This window comes from Ostrea edulis, chromosome 9 (assembly GCF_947568905.1).
Source record: "Ostrea edulis chromosome 9, xbOstEdul1.1, whole genome shotgun sequence".
NCBI classification, from domain to species: Eukaryota; Metazoa; Mollusca; class Bivalvia; order Ostreida; family Ostreidae; genus Ostrea; species Ostrea edulis.
Genome location: NC_079172.1, coordinates 17306573 through 17333957, shown reverse-complemented (window position 1 = coordinate 17333957; position 27385 = coordinate 17306573). Strand labels below are relative to the sequence as shown.

Genomic DNA, 27385 nt, shown 5'->3' with positions numbered 1-27385 from the left:
TTTGAATTAAGTTTGATAGCGCTATAGAATCATAAATATTACACATATATTGCATATTTAACTAAACATAGCGTATTCTGTATGATCCTCTTAAATACTGTATCCCATTTTCTTTCTATAACCGTCTAGCGTGTGGCAGCGTGGAGAGAATTCCATGTCATCAAGAATAAATTATTTGACTTGCCAAAATGGTAGAGCGGTCAGTTGAGTTTATTTGTTAAGGTGGCTCACTACACCCAGAAATAAGTTTCTCAAATCAGTACGAATTGATTTAAGTATAGAAGATATGATAATATACAATGAGTACACATCCCAAGTAAGTCGCTTAACTTAAGAGATCAGCGGAAATTTCCTGTTCCTGTCATTTATGGTTTAAGGGGTCAGATTTCAGGTACTCAGGATGTAACTACATATGTTACTTTCCGATTGCATCATTCATCTTGCGTATCGAATCAGTTGACAGCCATAAACACAATATGCAGGTGACAATGGAATGACTGAATGTGTAGATGTACCACCTTACCTGTACTGCGAGTCGGTGATATTGTGGCGGGACATCTGAACTAGATGTACCACCTTACCTGTACTGCGAGTCGGTGATATTGTGGCGGGACATCTGAACTAGATGTACCACCTTACCTGTACTGCGAGTCAGTGATATTGTGGCGGGACATCTGAACTAGATGTACCACCTTACCTGTATTGCGAGTCGGTGATATTGTGGCGGGACATCTGAACTAGATGTACCACCTTACCTGTATTGCGAGTCGGTGATATTGTGGCGGGACATCTGAACTAGCCAGAGGACAGCCGGAACTACATTTTCTTTGGAACTGTTTAGAATATTTTTTTTCTTGGATTTGTCGCTAAACCTACCAATGATGTCAATACTAAATTCCAAAACAATATCAATGCGCAAGCCATGTGGATCTAGTTATGTATTTGTAATCATCTTGAATATGCTTCCTTCTGAGTATAGAAGTAATGTTTTTCAAAAAGTTATATTTTCATTTCCAATGTCTTTGCCCTTGATATTTATACAAATCGTAATGATAGCCATTTCCTCATGAATGTGCTGAAGTTGTTAGGCATGCGCGTATGAATCTTGATAAATATACATGTAGTTCGTCTGATTAACGTCTGAATCAAAATTGAAAGTAGAATGTAAAGACGCACTATCTTTATCTATTGTTTTCAACTGCAACGCGTTCATGAGGAAATAGCTATCATTAGAGTTTGTCTCAGTCAAAAACATTGAATATACATGTATATATATATGAAGTCATTGAGATATAGAGCTGCATTAAGTTTTGTAGGGATTTAGTTGTCCTTTTCAAACATCTTAGATTAACTGAACTCTTTATAGGTATTACTGAATTTGAAATTATACAAATATATGAATTTCACATGGTGTACATGTATAAAGTAATGCAACGTGGAAAGCACTATAAAAAGAAGAAAAATGATTGGGGAGGGGGGGGGGGGTTAACGTAAAATTTTAGTTGTCCTTTTCAAACATCTTAGATTAACTGAACTCTTTTTTCCAATCTAATAGTTTTGACTTAATAGGTAATACTGAATTTGAAATTATACAAATATATGAATTCCACATGGTGCACATGTATAAAGTAATGCAACGTGGAAAGCACTATAAAAAGAAGAAAAATGATTCCCTAAATCATCCTTAGACACAAAATATAGTCCCATTTAAAAATTGTATAAAGTGCAAAATTCTTTTAAAACATAATAAAATGTACAAAACTTGAGGAAAGTCTCAGTCATTTACTCTAAGTGTCCTCATATTTAAAGCACGTGTACGGTTTACATGGCGTGTTTTAAGATGAATAAATAAATGACAGTACTATATATACAAGAAATTGCGAAAAGGGTGTTTACAATCTTCAATTACTCACAGAATCCAACGATGCCCAAAACAAAGATTACCTTCATCTCAGGAGTTCCGTGCTGGTTTACTAAGATGAAACTGAGTTGAGCGATCTAAAGATTTAGATTTTATCAGATTTTCATCAAATTGACTTAGATGTCAAACATAATAAAGGCTTCAGCATAAACAAACACTATATGTAGCGGACACTTGTGGGCTTGTTTGTATCAATCATAGATGCGTGGTTCTTATTGACCCGGGATTGATTTTATCATTGAATGTCGAATATACTTTCAGGATTAAAATAAAATGAATGATCATTGATTTGAAAATTAAGTGAAACATTTATGTTGTTGATTTCCCGTTGTCCTTTTCCATCTCAGCGTGAAAGGTAAATATTTTGTTATCTTAAAGATAAAAAATCCATATGGATGTCAGAGGGCATCGAAATGGGTAAACCATAATTTCATTGAAAACTGTCTGGATAACTAAAGTACTTATTCGGAGAATGTTAGTTTTATTTAGCATTGATGACTGTTTGTCCGTTAGAGGGGGTGGGGTGGGGAGCTTTGACAATAACTTTTCTTATGCTTGATTATTACAATATTAAACTTACAAAATCTAGAACAATAATTTCAGGTATATTTCATCAATTTTCCAATACTGTTTTGTTTTAATTGCTTGTCAAGAAATTTAAGAAACCCCATTTTACTATTATAATCTTTGTTCTTTGGCAGGTTTGTGGTGTGTGTGTGTGTGTATATATATATATATATATATATATATATATATATATATATATATATATATAAGCACTCGCTGATATACCCCCTAGAGAGAGGAAACAGAAATTTTACATGTATGCTGATTTACATCTTATTTGAGAATTTTACACTTTGATTCCTTATAGCGACGTCACTCAGATTTTTAGGCGAAGTGCCACAATGTTGTGCACATGTAGTGAGAGTTCCTCATCTTGAAATCGCCTACCATTGGTCATGTCCGAAAGACCCGTGGATTTCATTGGATTTTAATATAGGGCGCTAAGCAAAGAATTTAAAATGTAAAATGTAACCGTTTTGTGCTTACAGGATACTTGTAATCTTTCCCTAGTGTCGTTCAATAAAGTTATATATCCATGACAAAATCGACCAACATTTACCGAGATTAAAGGATGGACTTCATTGACCAATTATAGGACCCTCATTGACCAATTATAGGGTCCTCACGTGTGCGTGTGGTGTGTATGCATAAGGACAAAGGGAGAATACGTTTTGTTCGATTCTTGTCTTGTACGTCTCGTTCGAGAATTGTTCACTCGTATAGTTACATAGAGACGCCACCAGCCCTATCTGAAGTAACACAGATTTTGAACTACATGTACAGTACCTGACCATAAGTATGTTACCAAAGAAAATTTCCACCTCATATTTCATACAAAACCATATATTTTCAAACAGTTTTGCTGAGCCCATTTCTTGATCAATTTTGATGAAATAAGAAGCACTGACCTCAGAATTAGTTACAGTATCATCTGATAATTTCAGAGTTATTATATCATATAATCTATTGTAAAGATATGACAATTTTAACACGAAGTTTGATTTGAGAGTACTTATTCTTTACATAAGTATGTGTCATTTTGGAATAAAAAAAATTATTTAATTGATAAAATGTTATCTCTCTGCAATATTGCATCGTAACATTTTTCTTCTTCAAAATTATGAAAGTTACTTCTGATATTTCTAAACAAAATGTTGTTTATTTCATCCAAATAGATGGGAAATTGGCTCCCAGCGAATATTTTGAAAATATAAGGTTTTGTATGAAATATAAAGGGGAAATTTTCTTTGGGACATACTTATGACCAAGTACTGAGGAAATTAACACATAAATGCTCCACGGTAACTATGAAGTTTCTGTAAATCAGAAATAAAATCTTGCAAACATTGTACATGTTAAAATACAATCTCGCCATTTCTAAAAGGCACAATTGATGGGTTGAAAAGGGACAAACAGGCGCCGATAATCCTATATCTGTCTGGTACTGTGAACGCAGAGCAGGTGTTAGAACTGCGGGGTGCTGTGTCCACGTCGCTTCTGCTTCGTGCTCGTGATCTGCTCCACACACTATAGTTCCTTCTATAAATCCAAGCAATAAACTCATCGTACACATAACGATGGTAACCATGTTTCAAGTGCCAATGTTGAGCAAGAATGTAAAATATTCTCATAAACCAAAACTTTTATTCCATTCATCCTTGTCATCGTAATAGACCTATATACACTGTGACGCATTACGCCAGCATATTACATGAAGCGTCGCTATTCATACCCTCGTGTATTTTTTTTTTTTTTTTGATTTATATTTTACTTTCATTTCTGGCAGAACATTCCCTGTCGCTAAAATAGCTGTACTATGTTTATCAAGATTCATATGCACATTGTTCACATTGGGAAAATGGCTATCATTTCAACTGGTAAGCTTAATGTTATCGAAGGTAAAGGCATTGGAAATATAAATGTTTTTGCCTTCGTCTTTATCAATCTAATTTAAAAAAAACCCAACCCAGATCTTCCATAACCGTTATACATACATGTACACGTGCATTGTAACAATAACCATTTCCTGATGAATGCGTAGCAGTTGTGAACATTGCGATAATATTCTAATGGGAATTCCGACAGAAATAAAATGGATTAGTAAACATAAAAAAGAATAAATTTCAGTTTTGAAAATACATTTATGAGAGTATGAACTGCGACCTTCACGCCAGTATACCTCAAAAAGCGCGTTACTAAATTTCAGGGCAATATCTGTAACGAAAAAAAGTCCGGAAACATAATATAGAACATAACGACGGGCATATAAAAAGAATCTCTTATTTCTAAAATATATAAACTATTATTATATAAAGTTCGATGACTTTAAAACATGTGGTGTTTTGTGATAAATTCTGACATTGCTTTGATTTTTCTCCCCCAAGGGGAGTGGGCCGATCCTGGAGGTACTGCAATACCAGGCCAACCCGTGGCGAGAGCGGAGCAAGCCCCTGACATCTCACCTCTGACCAAAAATCAGTTTAATATCGTTGTCCCCATGTAGGGGACGTATCAGATATTAAGCTGATAAGAACAGATACTACACTTTGATCTTAGCCAAAAGGCCGAGAAGCGATACCCTATCTTTTGTGACATTGGTTTAAGTATCCCACTGGAATAGCGCCATATAAACAATTGATTATCTGTATTTAGTTTATTTAAATCACGTATATCTCTAAAGTTGTGGTAGTAAATTACAGTTTTATATACTTATAGATTTTACTGTCATTTATTAATTAATATTGTATTCTTACACTTATGTACAAATGTTTTCTCGATGCAGTAAATAATATTAAGTTCTGAAATATAGTAAAAAGTATCACATACGTCATCCAGAGTTATATTCTCTTTGTATCATACTAACTAGGGCACCGTATGGTAGTGTCGTACGTAGTACTAATTAGTATAATTGATCACAGTGTGGAAGAAGAATGAAATGGTTATTTCATGTACGTAAATAATAATACATGTAGATGTCTACGTAACTCAATAATAAATGGATATTGTGGATAATGTGCGATTTTTATATATATTGCATATCCAAAGTTGACCGTCAGGCACGCGGTACTGTATAGTAGTACATGTACACCAAACGTATGATTTTAACACAACTGACATAAAAAACCCTGATAAAATAAAATTTATATATATGTGACATGGCAAATGTGCGACATGGTAAGTTGTATCTTTTATCAATAATCAAATTATATTTGAAATCATACATATTTTTTTTACCCAAAGGGAAATAATTCAAAATTATCGATATCACTTGTGTTTTGATATACGAGTTACTGATTGCAAAATTAAAATTGACAAGGTACAACTTATTTATAATGTTTAGAACATTAGCGTGTATCTTGATCTTTCAATGTACTGATTATATTCTAAAAATCACAAGGTTACTCCGAAAGTATTGTATTTCGTGCTACAGCATTCTATTTTAGGCCTACATATATCAGTGGCGGATCCACGATTTCCGAAAGGGGGGGGGGGGGGGGGGGGGGGCACATGTGAAAATTAACTATGAGCCAAGTACTCAGCCATATTGGGTGCCAAATCTGGAATTTTTATCTATATATGCCAGCAATACCTTGTAATTTGTGGTGAAAGGGGGGGGGGGGGTGACGTTCCGGGCTCCCCAGTGCCCACTTTTACTGCTTTTTGACTGTATCCTGACAGTGTACTGCATGTACAAATGACCTCCAATCTTCGCATTGCAAATGATGACATTAAGGGTGGGGGGTTCAAAAGATCGATGTCGGCTAAAAATCTAAATTCAAATAGTTAGGGGGGGGGGGGGGGGGGAGTAAAAACTCCGGTAAGTTTCTGTCATCCGGCATCGATTACACTTTAGTGGGAAAAGGAAAAAGACAATCGTCTGTTAAAAACATGCACATAATAAAATTACATTTCAATGAACATTTAATAGTTTTAAAGTACACTTTTATTTGTGAATAAACTGGAAAAATCGATAAACACTGAGAGTGTTATTTATTATAATCGTATGTCAGGTTCCAGAAATTGAACGTGTGCTTCTCACGTACAGTCGAGAACTATCATCAGCTGTAGGTGAAATACCACTTTAGATTCATGCTTAGCTCTCAGGCCGGTCTGGGCCGTAGCAGTGGCGGTTCTTTATCGTGTCAAAGCCTGCCGCGACACGGGTTCTCCTTTTAACTAAGGTCATATCCGAAAGACCCGTGGTTCTCATATGCGATGCATCAACTGAAATCTTTGATTTATTTAATATTGTGTGTATATGTATATCTTCTCTATGTTGTTTGGTGCAATATCATGAATATTAGAATAAATTGAATTGAGCGATTGGCGAAAGAGATAGGCCTAGTTAACGTCTTAGGTTTGATGTGACCATGGCACGAGTGGGGCTCGAACTAAATATTATAAATGAAACATTCTGATCTGTAAATTAGTAACTTCAATGTAATTTTTATAACTGATATCATACTGTAATTTCATCAACTTACCTGCGATGGATATCGTTGATCCACCGTCGTCGTTTGCTGTTTCACATTGATGAAGAACCCGGATTATTGTTTTTTCCCCTATGACCTTTTGACCCAGCATGACGTTTTAGTGTACTTACAAAATGCACAATTAAGTTCATCCACACTAAGTTATAAATTCAATATCTATATAAAATGCTTCAAAACTTAGAATGGATAGAAATGATTAATTTATTACATGTATATAGTCTAGATGTACATAAGATTACTAGATTAGATTCTACTGTTTTTATTATGATCTCTGACCAGTCACGTGCTCAATGAATCATCCAAAATCTACGTGCTCTATGCGCGGGTAAATGTCACATGTTGCGCAGAAAAATTTCTAGCTCGAGAAAAACCTAGAGACTTACAGATTCTCGGACAGTATCCGATTGGCATTCACTGGAAAATAAATCAACATATTTTCATGCAACCACGGTGCAAGTTACTAAACACAGTGGACTAATTCTTACCATGTTTTAAATTTACTATATAAGGAGATCCCATCAGTCGTTTTTAGCAAATATTTATGATAGGATTAAACATGAATAAAAGTGCGACATTTTATTCACAAACTGAATAAAAGTGCGAAGTAAAAGTGTGAATAAAATTTCCAGAGTTTACACATCGATAAATTCTTCAAAAAGAATTTATGTTTGATTCTTATAATTCCCTGTATTATCCATTGCAAAAATGTGAATAGTTTCCCCTCACTATGTCATTTGTTTTCAGTCGCGTATGTCACAGGCACTTGTTTCTGTAAATAACTTACGACCTCTGTATATTAATAATAACACGTGTTGTTATTAGTAAACAGGGGTCGTATTAAGTTATTTACAGAAAAAGTTTCCTGTGTGTGTGTCTATTATTAGTATACAGAGGTCGTAAGTTATTTCAAGTACAGAAAGAAGTGCCTGTGGCGTATGCATACATATAGATTATTTTTGTCCAATCAAAACAATTGCAATAAATAACATTGGAATTATTCTAAATAAGGAATAATGTTTTTTATGATCGTATTTTGATTTTCAAGATGGAAATGCATGCCTGGAGGCTATCATGATATACAAAGTTATTTCTCCGTTTGCCGGAAAGACCTGAGAAATTAGATATAACAGCCACGCGACTAAAAGGAGACAAATGTGCAATGTTCACATTCAAAATGTGTTTGCCTTTGATATCTTTACAAATTGAAAAAGAAAATAATATGACGTAAGCCTCAAAGATATATCAGGTCACTACGGAAGCCGATAGGTGCCAGGGTATAGAATTAATATTTATTTAACTGGCGGCCGCCACTTAATTTAACTGGCGGCCGTCACTTATTAACTGGCGGCCGCCATATAAATTAACTGGCGGCCGCCAGTTATTTTATCTGGCGGCCGCCACTTAATTCATATATGGCGACTGCCAATTGCAAAAACAATGTAATTCGTATCGCTGAGTGATTATTTTGAAAAGATTTAGAATAGTACGCAAACACGCAGCATCGTTTTTCAAAGTGTGTAGGGACAGTCGGAGGAGAAATTGTCTTCTACAATTGTTGACAAGCAAAAAAGGAACCTAAAATGTCTCTATAACTCGCGCGTTGCATGCAACGCGCCACAGTAAAATCCTCGATTTTCTCGTAGAGCGTTGCAAATAACAGGAGTATATATATAGGACGACGATTCTTACTTCCCCGTTTAATATACTCATATATAGCACTGTCCTTAGATGTGTAAAGCAGTTGGGTTATTTTATTTTATATATCATGTTGTTAATTTAAATCTTTTCTGCAATCAATATTTCATATATAATTATAGATGTGTGCAGTGCAGAAGTGTGAACTCTGTCAGTATTAGTACTTCTGAATGATTGTTATTTATTTTCATTGTTATAAATAATTGCTTGTTAACCTGTACACCCCCCCCCCCCCCCGGGCCCTTGATTGGTGAATAAACATAATAATAATACATAGTGCTTGAACAGAGACAAGTATAAAATGTTATATATATGCCCCTGGTTAGAATTATTATATTAATCATATGACTGCATGTGCACCCTGAAGTATGGATACTCCCCCCCCCCCCTTTTTTTTGGGATAATTTTTATTTTATTTTTTGATTACACAAATCGAAAGAGGGATGAAATAGGCAGGGAATTCACACATTTCGGAAAAAAGTATCGCCAAAGAAAGTATCCATACTTCAAGTGCCTGTGCACCACTCATGATTGTGCTCACTAACCCAAATGTATATATATTGTTTTCAACAATTTGAAGGGCATTTTAGGAGCCTACGGTGGCCCGGGGTGGGGGTGGTGGTGGCCGTTGTTCCTGTTATAACGAGTCTTGGTGTCAATACAATATATTTTGAATCTTCCAAAGAACCGTAGAATACATAAAATAAAAAAGCAGTATCTAAGCGGTATAACAAAACTACGGATATCCTTATTCCTATCCGGTTTTTAAAAAAATTTACTACGCGTGATCTATATCCGGTAAAATTTGATGACCCTATTATATTATTGACATTCACGATTTGACAGCCAGGAAACCCTACGGATTGTTGGTAATCAATGTATTTTCATGTCTGGAGTTAGTATGTTGAAAGGGGCTACCGATAGGCCGCAGTCGAGCGTATCTAGATACCCACACTCTCAAACAATCATACTCTTGTTTATATGATACATGTTGTATTGAATTGCTGATATATATACATTATTTAGATATGAGGAGGAATGCTGTCAGAATAGTTGTACTTACTGAGACATGCATATCCTAAAGCACTGTCCATTGGTATCTTTTGGGAAAACAGGGAAAATAATTATGTCATATATATTATAGCTTTTATGGTGTAAGGGGGATAATTCAAATTACTCATCAACTTTGCCTTTACCTACAATATATACTATGTAGTATGTTTTATATGTTTTGCATATTGTTTCTATTGATGTGACTTTTCTTGTCCTCATGTATGTTTACAAATCATGCTCATTTTTTGTATCATGCTATGCTCCAAGTAGAACCATGATTGACAATGGTGTTTATATCTCTCAATTGATTCGATACGCAAGAGCTTGTTCTGCTTATGATCAGTTTTTAAATGGAAGCAGGCTACTGACAAACAAGTTGATGGTGCAGGGGTTCCAACAGTCTTGTTTAAAGTCAACGTTTTGCAAATTCTATGGTCGTTATAATGATCTAGTTTGCCAATACAACCTATCATTGGGTCAAATGCTGTCTGATGTGTTTCATACTGATTATTAGGCCGTTCTTGGCACACTGATTTTGACTATGGATAACTCCATTTACCTGATCAAGATATAGGGCTTACAGTGGGTGTGACCGGTCGACAGGGGATGCTTACTCCACCTAGGCACCTGATCCATCTAGGGCTGAAACGATTCAGGTACCTCACGGTTCGGTTCAATTTTCGATTCTTAGGCCACAATTCGATTATTTTCGATTCAATTCAATAGTTGTCAAAAACTCTAATAAACAATAAAAAATACACAACTTTCATGTTTTTATTTCATTTTCCCCCTGAAATTCATCGTTTTCAACAACGGAATATGGTCTTTATTATATCACTTGCTATAAAATATCCAAGAGCATTGGTGATTTATTTCTGTGAAACAAATTCTACATACTGCCACAGTTCCGTTCTCTTTAAAACCAAAATACTTCCATACAGGGGACCTTAGATTTGCCGGATTCACGATTCCAGAGTTAGCGTCTGCCATTTTTCTTGTATTAAATTGTAAGGTAAAAAACCAAATCCGTGTTGAATTCTTTATTTCCGGAAAAAAATGTAAACATGGACCGAATCGAAATTTGGAGATGTTGAACCGAAAATTGAACCGAATGCCGTGAATCGCGGTTCGAGTGAACCGCGATTAATTGTTTCAGCCCTAGATCCATCCCACCTCTGGTACATGTATATCCAGGGGTCCGTGATTGCCCAAATCCCTTTTTTGTATTGCTTATAGGAGTGATGAGATTGATCACTGTTCATTATCTTCACCTTTCAAATCTATTCTATTCTATAACCGACATTTTCAGAACTTTTAAAAAAAAGTTAAGAAAACATCGAGGTAGACTTATATTTCATATATATTGTACTGGATCGGTGTATTACACACATCTTATTGACAGACTTGTCCTTGTTTTGACACAATATTAGATGTATTGAATTCCAAATATTTTTATAAAATCATTCGGTATTAAAGAATGATTTGGTCTTCAATTTAAAATATTAAGTGAACAATGGCCATGGTTGGTAATTCAACCTTTGATTTTTTCTGGACACAAATATAGCCAGTCTGGACCCATTGATGAAGGCATTTTTATGTGTCAAGTCTAGGAATAGATCAATGGTAAACATAGTGGGAAAGTAGAAAATGCAACTAACAATACTGGGGTATAAAGTACGAGATTTACCGAGTACCAACTGAGTTACTGGTATCCCTTCACCATTGATAAAACCAGTTTTCATGATCAGAACTAGTTTCATATTACAGTATGGGGGTTAGAATTTCTCATCCATCCACAAGATGAAGTCACAGGTACTTGGGTCTTATATATAGTGGTCACATATACCTCAGGAGTTTGAAATTTATCAATAAAGTCAATAATTTCACTAGATTGACTAAGCCATGAGCTGTGCATTCACTACGGTAATGACTCATGACTTGGTGAATCAGTTAATTTTACTGACTTTCTTGATGAAATTTTAAACTTCTTGTGCATATACTTATGTGAATAAACTGTTAGTTTATATATGTATGTTTATGAACCCACTAATAAAATATTAAGACTCAAGCAACCTTAGTTAAAAAATAATTTTCACCTCGTGTACTACAGCACAAGCACTATGTTACCTAAATGCCCCCATGCTTTTGTTCTCATTATATATCGGTAATCAGTCAATCGGCATTGAAATTTGGTCAGCTGTAAGGCCATGTCAAATGATGGATGGCAACATCATTTCGAAAAGTCCGGAGATACCTATGTCTACAGTATTTCATTGTTAAGTTATGTGGCTGATGTTGCTATAAACTGTAAAACAATAAAAAAAAAATGTGGAGATGTGTACATTATGCATAGTTGCTTATACAATATTATTTATAGTTCACAAGTAAAACAAAGGCAGCAAACATAGACCAGGGTATTTCTTGGGGAGAAACAGATTTTGACATTTGTACAATCACTTTGATATTTTTGGTCAATGTACAACAGTAAATGTACCTACATCATTATATGTTAGTAAATCATCTTCCTGGGTGTGTGTGTGTCTAAAATACATCCACATATACATTAGTTGTGATAAGTATTGCATGAAACTACACACTTGGGGTAGCAAATATTTTGAGAGGGGCCAGGATACTGTATGTATATCATGCTCCATTGATTAGAGGTTGTCTATAAATGCCATTTAATACTGGTTTTCTGCATTTTCATCAAATAAATATGTAAAGAAATGGGAAGTATATTCATTACCAAAATTGTTTTCCATTTTTTGTTCTGATGGTCAAATTCAACAGCATTAGATTTTACTAGATTTATCTTATTTTTTTTTTTATCATTATGAAGGAACCATTTGGAACATGTAAAATGAGACTTTTAGTGCCCACCTGTCTGAGATTGATAGGAAAGTGCCCTATCTCAATCTTATGCCGCTGTCATGATGTGGGGTCCAGCAGTAGAGATGGCATCAGTTTTACTGGGAAGGAATCCAGGACTTACAGTAAGTGGAGGACATGGAGGCTGTACAACATGAGGAGTCGTGGCATGATAAGACTGAAGGGCGCCGACGTTGTGCCATTTTTACAGGGGATGGTGACAAACGACGTGTCGCAGCTGGTGGGGGACGGGGAGTCTATGTATACTATGATGCTGAACCCTCAGGTGCGTGGGCAACTATTTTCAGTGGCTCTGAATAATATTTCCACAAACTGTAAAATCATTAATATTTATGGGGTAAGGTGTGTGTGTTAATTTTTGTTTTATTTCTGGGATAGAATTTTAATTCTCCACAAACAAGAGAAGGTAAACTAATTAAAAGTATAAGTTCCTTAACCGCCCAATCAAATCAGAACAGCTCCTTATATAACCGCCCAATCAAATCAGAACAGCTCCTTATATAACCGCCCAATCAAATCAGAACAGTTCCTTATATAACCGCCCAATCAAATCAGAACAGTTCCTTAACCGCCCAATCAAATCAGAACAGCTCCTTAACCACCTAATCAAATCAGAACAGCTCCTTAACCACCCAATCAAATCAGAACAACTCCTTAACCACCCAATCAAATCAGAACAGCTCCTTAACCACCCAATCAAATCAGAACAGTTACGCTGATTTAAATGTGGACATCAATTCACTAAGTGGTTAGTACAAGAAATGTTTCTTAACTATTTAATCAATAATTAATTGTTTATTATTTATTTATGCAATATCAGTAATTAACCTCATGTACCATTCCATGGTTTGAGTGAAATAAACTAATGACTATAGTAAGTAAAGCTGGGAACTGTTTGTTAAATGCAAATTTGTGTAAAATTAGTATTTAAACATTAATCATTTATTATAGGAATAAACCTTCTTTTTGAAGAATTTATCGATGTGTAAACTCCAAACATTTTACTCACAAACTGAATAAAAAGTGCAAAGCACTTTTATGTTAAGTTTGTGAGTAAAACGTTTGCATTTTACACATCAATAAATTCCTTAAAAAGAATGTTTGATTCTTATAATTCCAATTCATTCACTACATTAACAATTTTAAAAAATTTAACAGTTTTCCCGCACCATGTTATTTGTTTTCAGGCGAGTATGAAGACATCACATTTTCGGATTTATTGATGTGTAAATTTTCATTCAACTTTATTTTTGTCCAATCAAAACAACTATTATAAATAACATTGGAATTATCATGCAATATGAATATCAATAATCTACAAGGTCTATGATGCAGTGTATTTCAGTGTATAATTTAAGCACCATTGTATGAAGGTTCCGCAGCATTTGTAATCAATTTTGGTAAAGGTGTAAATGCACTGATATCAACATCTGAATATTTAGCACTATTTATAAATGGCATAATGATTATGCAAAATTGAAAATATTGACCAGTGATTGTGTCCATGGCACCAGAATCATTTTTCTGCGATAGAATCACCAAAACTAATGACATGTCGCAGACTCAGATCAAACATGTTCCTGTAGTAAATCATGTGGTTTTGCAGGGAAGAGTGCTGTATGATATTATAATGTACAAACAGAGCCCAGAGAGTGACGTCCCTTGTATTTTGATGGAGTGTGACAACGAAGTTACAAAAGAAATAATCAAGCTTTTTAGAAAATATAAAATTCGGAAAAAGGTGAGTGTGAAATGCTAATTTTAATGTTGAAACATCGAAATCCTTTCATATTCCACAAATTTATTTTGTGATGCATTGGTTTCATCTCCAAAGTTATTTCAAGAATATGTCTCAATCTAGATAAATAACACATTATATTTTGAAAGTCAAACCACATGTTACAGATACTGTCCATGTGTACTTGCAAATTTGATGTACTTTATTGATATTGGATAAAAATAATTTGAAGCATGATAACTCATTTGTTAGTGTATGTAAAAAGAGAAAGATATTCTCAAGAGATGATAGATTGAAGTAAATCTTGTAGGTAGACATAGCTGAAGTAAGTGATGATTTCCAGACCTTTGCAGTCTTGCCTTCACAAGAACAAAGTGACAGAGCATGGCTGCCAATGAAACAGGGGGAGATAACTCTTTGCTGTCCAGACCCCAGGTTAGAGGCGTTTGGCTGGAGGATTGTAGCCAGTGACCAGTCAGCAGTCTTGGCAGGTATGTATAGTTTTAATACATGCACTTTGTAGATATGTTTTACCCCAGTCACTTTGCTTGCAATGCCAAATGAAGTTCACATTCAAGTGTAAGCGACACTAGCTAATAGATATGTATAATTTTGGATGCTGTTGGTTTTTGAAGCTCCTATTGATATGGTAAAGTGTGAAGTTTTTACAATGAAAATGAGATTGATCACGTTATATCTAGATGTGTATCATACATGTAGTGGCCGGAGTAATCCATATACTGTTTGTGTCGTACTTGTAGTCGCTGATGTACTTATTCATCATTACATATTCCATTTATATACCATATAAAGAAATAGATCATTAAAGATATATCTGTGTGTCTAACAATCTTAAACTTCCACAGCAACAGAGTCAGACTGTGAGATCGAGGTGGGGGAGGAGAGGGAGTACCACACTCAGCGGTACAAGACTGGACTCCCAGAGGGGATTGTAGACCTCCCTCCCGGACAGTGTCTCCCCCTGGAGAGTAACCTTGTCTTTCATAATGGAGGTATGCTAGGATAAGATAGATGTATGTATTTTTGATTACTAATGGAGGTACGATATTATCAATACAGTCTATAGAATATTGCCCTGTATTTGGAGGTACAATGTATAGAATATTGTCCTGTATTTGGAGGTACAATACAATCTATAGAATATTGCCCTGTATTTGGAGGTACATGTACAATGTATAGAATATCACCCTGTATTTGGAGATACAATACAATCTATAGAATATTGCCCTGTATTTGGAGGTACAATACAATCTATAGAATATTGCCCAGTATTTGGAGGTACAATACAATCTATAGACTATTGCCCTGTATTTGGAGGTACATGTACAATGTATAGAATATTGCCCTGTATTTGGAGGTACAATACAATCTTTAGAATATTGCCCTGTATTTGGAGATACAATACAATCTATAGAATATTGCCCTGTATTTGGAGGTACAATCTATAGAATATTGTCCTGTATTTGGAGGTACAACACAATCTATAGAATATTGCCCTGTATTTGGAGGTACAATACAATCTTTAGAATTGTGGTATTCACGTATTACTCTGCACTGTTTCTTTTCCTTGTGCCATAAATGACTAATTTTACCAACATTTAATTCTGGTAAAAAGTCATAATTTAATTTTTTTGTTTGTAGTAATGAATTAAAAACAACTGAATACATATACATGTAATCATAAAAGATTTTATATTTTCCTTTTTTAAGGGTTTTGTACTGTCAGTTTCTCATAACCTAATCTTGCTGTCTATGCTTTTTTTGACCAGTGAGTTTCAGTAAAGGCTGTTACATAGGACAGGAACTCACAGCCAGATCACATCACACGGGGGTCATACGAAAAAGACTCGTTCCCATACAGTTCGACAGGTATACAGCTGTTTTATTTGTACAATTGCTGCATAGGATCAAACTGCTAGTGCGGGTTTGATATATATATATATATATATATATAAATCTATTCTTCAAAATATCAAGTTGCTTTGAATATTTTTCTTCTAATGACTGTATTTATATGTATTGTATGAGTAGTTTAAATTTTCAAACTTTTGCCACCTAGCTCTGAACAAAGTAACATTTTGCTAAGTAGAAAAGCCATTAAAATTTCTTCTATATCCCATACAATATCAGCACACTTAACCCTGATGAGAGATACTTTAACATATTTACTTGTATGTTTCCCCCCAGATCTTCTAAAAGCACACAATGTCACAAAGTGATGGATGTCAAAGCACATGGTGTAAAAGGGTTTATTCTTTACAGGCATCCAAATTATTACTCAAGCAGTTATAGCATTAAACTCATATTTAATTCACCTTGGTCAATGATATATATGCAAGGTTTTTCTCATGTGAAAATTTGAATGCTGTCCAATGGTTAAGCTTTTTTCCACAGTTTTGACATGTTCTCCAGTATGACTGGGCCAATGTCAACCAAACTTGGTAGAAATCATTCTTATGCAAAGAAGATCAAGGTTTATTCAAATGACGGTCTATGTCCCTTTCTATGGGAGGTATGAGCAGGATGGGGTCGCATAAAAATATTAAAATTTTCATAATTCTTCATGTGATCAAGATTAAATTTTATTCTAACAGTGATTGAAGTAGGAATTCAAGGTGGTTCCTACTTGTATATGTATCTAATGGAAATTTTTTTTTTTAAATTTGTAAATATGGTTTCTACATGGACATGTACAAATCATAACAATTTTTTTCTTTTAAAACTTAGCTGTAATCTGTAAATATGAACACACATATATGAATATATAACGGAAATTTTCTTTAAAAGAACTTAGCTGTAATTTGTAAAGTATGTGGATATTGTTATGTAGGATGAATTTAGGTTTCTTCAAACCACTATCCCTTGAGTTAGGCTAAAGTTGGCATGCAGAATAATGAATTTTTTAAAGATTAAGGATAGAAAATGTCTGAATGATATATGGCAATATCCTACTTACATCTACATATATTTAATGTAGATTAGATTTAAATTTGCTCAAGCCATGACCTCGGTAGTTCAGAGGCTTCATCAATAGGGATCCAGTATTTTATATGAAATGCAATTTTTATTGCGAAATCTTTAAAATCTAATTCTTTTAAGAACTTGATGACTATGCTCTGTGAAATAAATATCCAACTACAAGTTTGTATGAAACACTGCATTTGTTTGAATGCGAGGTCACACTGAAGAACCCCCAATTTTGAAGATTTCCTGCAAGAGCAATTTAATTCAGAGAAGCATTGTGGTAATGGGCTTCTGGTTTATTTGATAGCGTCCCAGAAGATGTAAGAAGTGGGGATACCATAGAAACAGCAGACACAAAGAAGAATGCTGGGAAATACAGGAATTCTCTGGATAAATATGGGATAGGACTGATTCGATTGGCTGAAGTGAAAAAGAGGCTGGTGATTTCTACTTCTAGTGGACATTGTCACGGTGTGAAAGCTCACATTCCCAGTTGGTGGCCACAGGAAGGGGAGGTCAATGTGCAGCAATAAAAGTTTTGCGACTGTATAGTAAAATATGTTTATACAGATGTGTATTCTTTTGCATGTTACTGAATGATTTGCATTGGTATATTTGTTTGTTACAATTAATTGATTATTTTTCTTTATGAATAGTTCAAAATAAATGTAAAAATTTTGAAAGATTTCTTTCCAGTTTTCTTTTTTTTTTTTTCATCAAAATCTTTGATGAGCTTGGAATATGAGTACATGAAGTAATAATGTGCTGAAGGAGTTATCAATAGGATAAAAACATATGGCGTCTATATTCTAAAATTTATTAAGTACATTAGAGATTGAGATATTATCCACATACAGTGCTCCCTCGATATAATGCCCTGTTATAATGACACCCCCGCTTATTGCCTGAAAATCCCCAAGAACAGATTTCTCCCCATGTTAACACCCCATTAAATGTCAACCCAGCATAATGCCATATGCCACAGATTTTCACACACAAATGGTGGACTGTTATAGGGTTTACCCTAGATAATAATGCCAATTACCTAAAACCCATCAATAATCCCACCTATACCTAGAGAGCAGTGTGGTAAAGTGTGAGAGTCTGGACAAGGTATTCAGGTGGTCTGGTTAATTACAAATAATTGCTGAATTAAACTCAAGATTATCTAAATGTTTATACAGAATGGAGCCCAAATAAATTTACAGAATTGAATTTTATTTGACTGCTCAGTAAATCGTCTGTAACAGTGAATTCATTATATTGCCATCCCCGCTTTATTGCCAAAATTGGTCTTGAACAAAAGTTGGTATTATATCAAGGGAGGACTGCATATATATGTACGGCTTACATCACAGAAAGGCTTGTTTATATGGGAACTATAAAAATCTTTATTATTTCACAAAATATGAGATTTGTTGTATTATGGGTATAAACAAAAAAAGTATAATTTGAATCAACATTTCCAATCATACAAGTTACCTGATGCTTTCATTATGTACTCCTAACAACCTCAACATTTATTCCTACATATTTGATTGATTGTTTTACGTCCCATTGAGAATTTTTCACTCATACTGATACGTCACCAGCTGTAGGTGAAGTACCACAAATTTAGATCTATGGTTAGCGTTCAGGGTCATAGCAGTGAGGGTTTTTTTTACATGCCAACATCTGCAGCGACATGGGATCTCCATTTGAAGGTCATATCAGAAAAACTTGTGACTCTTACTTCTAAATGCTGTACATTTGGCGTCTTGGGTTTGACGTGGCCATGGCACGAACTCATGACCTTATGGTTATGAAGCGAACACTCTACCTCTGAGCATTTGAGGAACTTCTAGACAATTCACCAATGCTAAAAAAGGTGATGTATTATGCACTAAGTTTTTAGGTTTCTCAAAAACACATATGGGTACAAGTTCATTTTCTCAACACGTCAAGTGTCTTTCCAAACAGCTGTATGGTTAAATGTAAATTTCAAATCTTGCTGGATGGGGTGTGGGGGGGGGGGGGGATGTCTGGATTTTTTTCTAGTGATATACATTCACTCTGGTTGATAAGTTGAAATGAATACAAGTATCAGTTAAAATATAAACAGACAATTTCATCATATTTATTAGTTTTTACTATCTCAATAGTATAAATATTTGAATAAAAACAATTATCACAGACATAGTAACAGAAATACTGACAGAGTTTCATGCTGAATTTTGTGTTTTAAATGTCATAATATCGTTCTATAAACACTGTTGTGATTATGTTTAGTGTGGGATATCAAATATGTTTAAGGAAAAAAGACAAATAGAGTCGAAACATAAAATTGTTTAAACGTTCGGTTGTCCAAATTTTCAGGAAGGTGTCATCACATTATTGTGTACATGGTACTGCTAAGCAGCTGTTTTGGTGGATTTGAGGTTGAAACCTCCTCCTGTAAACCGAGGCCCATCTGTTCTCTGTGCTTGTATGACTGGGGCTCCAGCCTGCGCTAATGTCCGCTCCCGTTCTCTGTAAAAGCAAATAGTACTGTGTGTCAGGAGAAATATTTTTATAAGAATATATGACATGTGTGCAAAGTGAAAGACTGGGAACTTTCCATATATTATTACGCTGAAATTAATACATGTATCAACATTTTGTGCAAGTTACGTCCTTTGTCCGGTTAAAAATCGTATTTCCCTACGTTGGCCTTTGTAATTTTCTTATCTGTAGCATTGACATCTGTTATTTTCTTATCAATTGCAGTCAACTACAATAATATCCCAGGTTGGGGCAACCCATTAACTTGTATGAAAACTTAATAATTAGCTAAAATTTAAAGTAACAATGTCTTGCATTTGGTAAGGTAAAGAAGGAAAACTTGGTTTTTCACCGATTGACTTTTGGCTGACCCTACAAAGGGACGTAACTTGTGGCAAAGTGTTGATACATGTATTTCTCGGAGAGGTTTTCAAATCCGTTCCGGTAAACTGATAAACATTAGTAACACAATCAGACAGAAATTGGCATATCAATATAAGCTTACTTTGTTTGTTGTTCTTTCTTTTTCTGCATAAAATATTTTTTCTTCACTTCCTGTAGTTCTCGGGCTATCCTTTCTATTTCATACTTGTATTCATTGACTTGAGACTCGTACATATTTAATTCAGATGCCATAGACTGTAATGAAAAAATAAAATAATTAGAATCTGAGTATCATATGCTACATAGTTTTAAAGTGAACTTTATTTAGCAAGATAAATTGATAGGACAGTCATACCTTCATTTGTTTCGTCTTTTCTTTGAGTGTTTGTTGATAAATGGTGAGCTGCTCCGCAACCTCTGGGCCAGGTTGTCGAGCCAGGATGTGTTTCAGTTCCAGATACAGTTTTTCCTTTTCTTGGATCAGTAGTTCCTTCTCCACCACCTCTTCCGTCTTGGAGATCAAACGCTTCTGTAACGTCTGTATCTTCTGAATCATCTCGTATGTACTTGGGTCACTACCCTGTAAATAAAGGTCAAGGTTAGTGTAATAATATTAGGAGACTGAGAGCTCCACTCTAACAAAGTTTTTTTTAATTGCGTCGGAATTTTCTTCTGAATACAAACCTCCAGTTTTCTCCATCTGTGGATATTCATTGGATTCTCCAATTCTTCCTCTAGGGCCTTGCATCTTGTTCTCTCCCTCAGCAATTCTCTCTGAATGTGGTAGACTTCAAGTCTGGAAAGACATTATGCATTCAGTCAGTGTAATCGATTACTCGAAACTATTTCTGACATCTAGGAACTTGCTGCATCAGAATCAAAGTTTATGACCCTTTGTAATAAATCTGTTTACCTGAGGTCCTTAACATTGGCAACTCTCTTCTCAAGGATGGCATTTGCCCTTCGGAGTTTCTTGATCTCCAACTTCAGCACTCTGATATCCTCCAGTCTCTGGTTGTACTGGATTTCTCCTTTGTTTAGGGTGGACTGTTGTATTTTTATCTTCTCATACAGAAGAGCCAACTCATCGTTTCTTCTCACCAGCTGGGTACCTAAGATGTCTCTCTCACTGATCACCTATAAACATCAAATTTAAATAATGGTTTAAAACTTTTTTCTACCCACCTTAATACAAATTACAAGGCTTAACTGGGAACTGGAGAGAGATTGAAACCTGGTTGTTTCTTAATTCATCATGCCAGCTTTACAAAAGTTGAATACCCTTATCGCTGGACAACCTGTGTGTTTGGAGGTCTTCACTTTGTCTTACCTGGTCCAGCTCCTTCTTCTGTCTGACCCGCTCAGCGTCTGCCTCAGCGATGATCTTAAGCAGCTTCCTCTCCTCAGCTTCCTGAGCCTCAATGTAAGCCTTACTCTCCTGAGCTTGCTGTTTAAGACGGTTCAGCTCGGACTTGAGGTTCTCTTTGTCCTTTTCCACTCTCTGGTGTTCAAAGTGCTCCTTAAGCAGAGCATTCTCCTTGGCCTGAATTTCCTCCTTCAGTTGATCGATCTGGTGGTTCATAATCTTCAGTTTCCTCTTCATTTCAGTGATCTCGTCCTAAAATTCAATGGAAAAAGACCTTCATTAGTCAGATACCTAAAGGCATCAGGATGGTTTAAACTCAGTAGTCGTTTGTGTTTCATAAAACTAAATAATTGTATCATTCAAACCTGGGACTCGATGAGGTTCTTGCTGTACAGATTTCTGTCACTCCTCACAGCCTCATACAAGTTCTGTTGCTGTCTTAGCTTAGTGTCCGCCTCAGCAATCTTCTTTTTGTAGTCGAAAATCTGCATCTCACGAACTTTCACGTCTTCCATATGAGAAAGAACCTATGTAAAAGAACAGTTGTGAGTTATTGGTCAGAATGAAGCATACACCTGTTCATGGTTTCTCATCATGTATCATAGGAATGATCGTTGACGGTATTATTGAAGCACAAGTTAACATATAATCACAAATCCCCTACCCTCTGAGTGAGATCGCTGGCCTCATTGATGTATCGATCTCTTTCCTTCTCCAGCTGGTAGATGATCTTTCTCTGTTTCTGAGCCTCCTCTCTGTAATTTTGAATATCTTGCTCCAGGTTCTTCTTGGACTGCTCATGAAGTCTGACAAGGTGTATTTGTTTTTGAGTGGCACTTGCAGCCTTCAGCATGCTCTGTACAAGACAACAAGTCAAATGAAATATTCTGCGTCTTGTAATGTTTGTAAAAGTTTTCCTTTATGTTTCTTTTTTTTAAATTTTTTTTTTTTTTTACTACAAACAAACCTTTTGAAGGATGTCACGTTCTCGTGTCCTATCATCAATTGTTTTCTTATCTGTTTCAGCTTGCTTCTTGGCTGCCTCCAATTCTGTTGAAGAAAAACCAAATGATTTCCTCTTAAAATCATACAATGACATTTTCCTGAGAAATACTCCTATTATAAATGATTAGAATTTGAAGAATTCAAAATATCCAATAAAATCTTTTCTTACCCCTCTCTAACCCGATAATCTGACTTTTGAGAGTTTCCTTCTGTTGTTCCACATCTGACTTATTTTCCTCTACCTGTCGGAGTTTCCTCTGGATGGTCTCTCTCATTTTGTTGAGTCGCTGAGTCTCCTGTTTGAGTCCGTTAACTTCATCTTCTTTTTGCTACAAATATATTGCAGTTCGATGAAAAAAATATCCCTGTGGGGGATAACTGGAGAATTAAAAAATAAAAATAAAACCTGACTTTCTTTTTATATCAGATACTTGATTTATTGTCATTATAGTGGCATGGATGGCTGACCTGCATCATGTTGGACTGTTAAACAAACAATATTTTGTATATCATGAAAGGATTAGTACTCTATGTTGAATACCTTAAGCTCTGTAACTCTGCCTTGGTTTTCAGCAGTCAATTGATCAGTAGTAATCAGTTGTCCTTCAAAGTCCGACTGAAGCTTGGCAAACCGGGTATGTAAAATGTCAGCATCTTTAATGGTTCTCTCATTCAAAATCTGTCACACAAAGAAATAGGCTTCTTATTAGCATACATGTATCAAAGTAAATTTATAAATCCCCAGTAATGAAATACAAACACCAGTATAAATAGAACATTATATAGATACATGTCACATCATAAAACCCACTTTTTGTTCTTTCATTTGCTGCTCCAGTTTTGAGATGTCCCCTTTGTAGTTATCTATACGACCTTGCAGATTCTTGATCTCTCCAGTCTTGGCATCCAGATCAGCCTTGGCCTGCTTCAGCTCTCTTTCCATCTTATCTTTCTTTCTGCTTTCACGCTGAGCTTCATTGTTCTTTACCTGTATCTCTTGGTTAAGCTGCAGTGATTTGAATCATTGTTTTTGAAAATCAATCCTTTAATATCTAGTGGGAATACATGTAGAATCACTTTATCATGAATTTTCATTTCAGTAAATGCGGTGTTGTACAGATGATATATACAAATATAATTGTCCTAAATTACCTCCTGTATTTTTTCCTCACACTCCTTTTTGTCGGCCTCAAGTTTTTGCTCCTGTGATGTTGCCTGGGCAAGGGACTCTCGTAGTTTGACGATGTCATTCAGTTGCTCATCTCTCTCCTTGGTCAACTCTTCCTTCATTTTCAAAAGTTCATTGACACTGGCAAACGAAATGAAAATGATTAAATTGCACAACAGATTCAAATGTATCCTATTGCTTCATCCATGTATAGCTGAAGGGAATTTTGAAATTTTTAACATTAATATGTCTGTAATGCCATATGTGTGCATTTGTGACAAAAGGAATTTTGTTATTATGAAGAATCATTGCAGTCCAATACCTATGTTCTTGACCCATAGTTAATCCAGCTCCCTGTTCCACAAGTTTGCTCAGATTGGCAATTTCCATCTTAAGTTGCTGGATTGTTTCTCTTGCCCTCGTTTCTTTTTCGTATGCAGCATCACGGGTCTTCCATGCCTTTTCAATTTCTTTCTTTAATGACTGGATTTGGTTTTGGTCTTCTTGAGACAATTTTAATGCTGTGGCAACTTTGGCCGAGTTGGCTGTGATTTCAGCATTCAACTCCCTTGTCTTTTGCATCAAACGTTTCTCACTTTCATGGCTTTTCTTCAGGGCTTTATGAAGTTTTTCATATTCTTGTCGAAACTTGTCAAGTGTTTTGTCCCCTTTCAATTGTTCAAGAACCTTTGAAAAACCAGGAAAATAATTTTCATGTCTCTATTTGTCCAAAATTAGAAGATCATGTACTACACAAGACTGTTGCTAGTTTTGGCATTACTGAATTTTTTATGCATCATTAATAATATTTACTTAGTTGCTTAGAACTGTGCAACACAGACTTTTGTAATATTACCTCTTTGAAGTCCTTTTCTAGGGATTCAAATGCACTATCATCCATTCCACCTTTAGCCTTTTCCTAAATGAATGTAAAACAGAGCTCATTATTAAGCATTATTCTCTCACTAAGTAAGCATGTCATTAAATCCCTCCTTTGAAATTTACATTGATGCGGAATTAAGTAAATTTCTCTAGAATTAAGAAATATGTGTGAAACAATTAACTCTCCTCAGAAATTTAAAATGTAGACAAGCTATTTCTGACTAATTTATAGTTTGCTTTTGTCAAATCAATTAAGAATAAGATATTAAAAAAATTAGATAAATAAGACATTCTAAGATACTACTTGCTTGAAAATTCATGTATTGACAAACCAGCTTGAAGGATCATGGTTAGTTATTTTTCATAGATATTATATCGATTAATATATAAAATTTGTGAACTGAAATTAAACATGTGATCAGAGAATGTGGAGAGTATTTTAAAAACTTCAATCTAATTATGTACAGTCTATCAGATCTATTACCGAATAATCCTGATCGCAATAAAAGCTGATGTATCTCAATTTATTATTGAAACTTAAGTACATATATATACAGTTTGAATTTGAATTGAAATTTCCATTTCAGTATAAACAGTATTTTGTGACCAGCTTTATTACTTCATGAATTTCATTACAATATTAATACAAAAGTAAATCTTTTGTGGTATGTTTAAAAAAATACTTTTCATTTAATAGACTAGGGTAGAACAAATGTCAATCATGTCAATATGTGGAGTACTGATACACATACGGCAAACTCCTTATTTGAAATCAAAGTTATCATATAAGATTTATATGTATCATATGCCTATAGTACTTGTATGCATTGATTGAGAATTAGTATCATGTTATGATTTCACTGTAGTGTGTTTCAATCTATCTGGAACTTTTCTATTCTGTACTGCTGAGCTCTATCATCAGAAGAGGAGATCAGCTATAAGTATTCGACGATATCATATTTTTTTTTTGTACGTTTATAAATTCAGTGGGATAAATGACATGTCAGACTTTGTACCCAAGAATATTTCAGTATATCAGCAAACACACATCTAACATAATATATGGGCTATATCTGGTATCGGACATCATTGATGAGCTAATATAATATATATTCATCGAGAAGGCCAACGTAGGACTTGATTCAGAGATACATAAAAAAAATTAGAATATGATTTGAGCAGTTTTGATTTATGAACATAACAAAAACCTTAGTTTTACATGCATATATTAATTGTATAAATTTCCTTAGGACAAATTCTAACTAATTATTAAAAGTTACCACAATATAATATACGTTTTGCCGAATGTAACATCAAATTTTGCATCTAATCGTGTATCGTATCTTAAAAATGTGTATCTTCATTTCACCTATTACTTCAAGAAAATTTGCTTGAAAATTGTCAGTGTTATTTTCATCACAGTGATTGATGTCTTAAAGCAAATGCCGTGCCATGCTATGGCCATGGCAGTGCATATAGATCTACATTTGTACATACTGCATTGCAATCGCGTTGTATATGCCCCACAGAGATAAAGAATCTGATATATGTTGAGAATTTTTATACTATACCTCGGCCATTTTCAAAATTCAACGAAGCTCTTTTAATTTTTCTTGCCCTTAATATTCTGTCTGTCTGTCCTTTATTTACATTCACGTTGCTACGGACTACTATAAACAGCCAAACTTTCGTATAATTACACTTCATTCCTCATTGGCACAGAAGTAATATCTAAAAACTACAACTACAAAATATTAAAATAATCAAACGAAAAATGTTTCACAAATTTATAATTTTTGTTTTGTAAAATTCGAAAATAAAGAAAATACAAAGTTAACTCGTGCGTATTTGTTTCATCCAAGTCTTTTTTCGCCATAGCTTAGAGCGCGTTGAATGCGAGTTTAACGATTTACTTACTCCTCTTCGATCCGTTCGAAACATAGGACTCACACTACCGTTTTACTGCACAATCCAAAATCTGTGCAAACGGCGATCTCCTGCACAATCATTTTAATCATATCCATTATAGGTTCAAAATTGTCTAACAAAATTACGAAAGTCAAATACACAATGGAGCTGTCAAGGAATAGGACACAATCTTAGTCATTTTTAAAGTAAACTTGCAATTTACCATTCCTTTATTTTATCAAATTTTACCTACTTCTCCCATTACCTGGCACTTCTGCTCTGAGAAGAATACCATAAAAATGGAAAAACTACAGAAAAGGGCCCTTCGTTTCATATATAATGATTATGTTTCTACATATGATGAATTACTTCATAAATCTCTTCTTCCAACCTTAAAAGTAAGACGTATGCGTGCACTGGCTATAGAAACTTATAAAATTGTAAACAAATCCAGCCCTCTGTTTCTTCATGACTTCAGTGCATTTAAAGATCATTCTTACAGTTTTAGATACACAAACACTGCCATTGTGCCCAGTGTCAGGACAACCAGGTATGGGCCGCAATCCTTTAGGTATAGTGCTCCTAAGACCTGGAACTCTTTGCCAAATGAAGCTAAGCATCTTACCACCTTAAATCAATTTAAGAGTTTTATTTCCACTTGGTCTGGCCCCACATGTATATAATTGTAAATCATGCAGATCTGAAGTCCAGTGCACGTAGCTTTATATGTTGCTTCTGCTCTTTTTATCTATGCAGCGTTTATGTGGTGTGTTTGCATGGCGCAATATTATAGACCTTTCTTTCCTAGTTT

The 27385-nt window shown here is 34.8% G+C and overlaps 2 protein-coding genes and 1 non-coding gene across 3 annotated transcripts; 1 reads left to right on the top strand and 2 right to left on the bottom strand.

Annotated features, from left to right (window-relative positions):
- Window positions 1-4871: 4871 nt before the first annotated feature.
- On the bottom strand, window positions 4872-5064 carry LOC125660509 (U2 spliceosomal RNA). The gene has a single exon (XR_007364381.1). It is a non-coding gene; the product is annotated as a U2 spliceosomal RNA (small nuclear RNA).
- Window positions 5065-9449: 4385 nt separating this feature from the next.
- Window positions 9450-18024, top strand: LOC125659612 (putative transferase CAF17 homolog, mitochondrial). Its single transcript, XM_048891347.2, has 7 exons — window positions 9450-9545; window positions 12569-12883; window positions 14225-14359; window positions 14667-14847; window positions 15223-15369; window positions 16147-16246; window positions 17649-18024. The coding sequence occupies exons 2-7, from the start codon at window positions 12590-12592 to the stop codon at window positions 17872-17874; spliced, it is 1083 nt and encodes a 360-aa protein (XP_048747304.2). The 5' UTR covers window positions 9450-9545; window positions 12569-12589; the 3' UTR covers window positions 17875-18024.
- A 1417-nt stretch (window positions 18025-19441) lies between these two features.
- On the bottom strand, window positions 19442-26374 carry LOC125659533 (cilia- and flagella-associated protein 58-like). Its single transcript, XM_048891218.2, has 16 exons — window positions 26238-26374; window positions 24641-24703; window positions 24107-24471; window positions 23769-23925; window positions 23428-23622; window positions 23158-23295; window positions 22786-22945; window positions 22579-22661; window positions 22276-22467; window positions 21977-22138; window positions 21576-21863; window positions 21159-21382; window positions 20930-21041; window positions 20601-20825; window positions 20367-20500; window positions 19442-19849 (listed from the first exon to the last, which is right to left on the bottom strand). The coding sequence occupies exons 1-16, from the start codon at window positions 26244-26246 to the stop codon at window positions 19732-19734; spliced, it is 2625 nt and encodes an 874-aa protein (XP_048747175.1). The 5' UTR covers window positions 26247-26374; the 3' UTR covers window positions 19442-19731.
- Between the last annotated feature and the right edge of the window lie 1011 nt (window positions 26375-27385).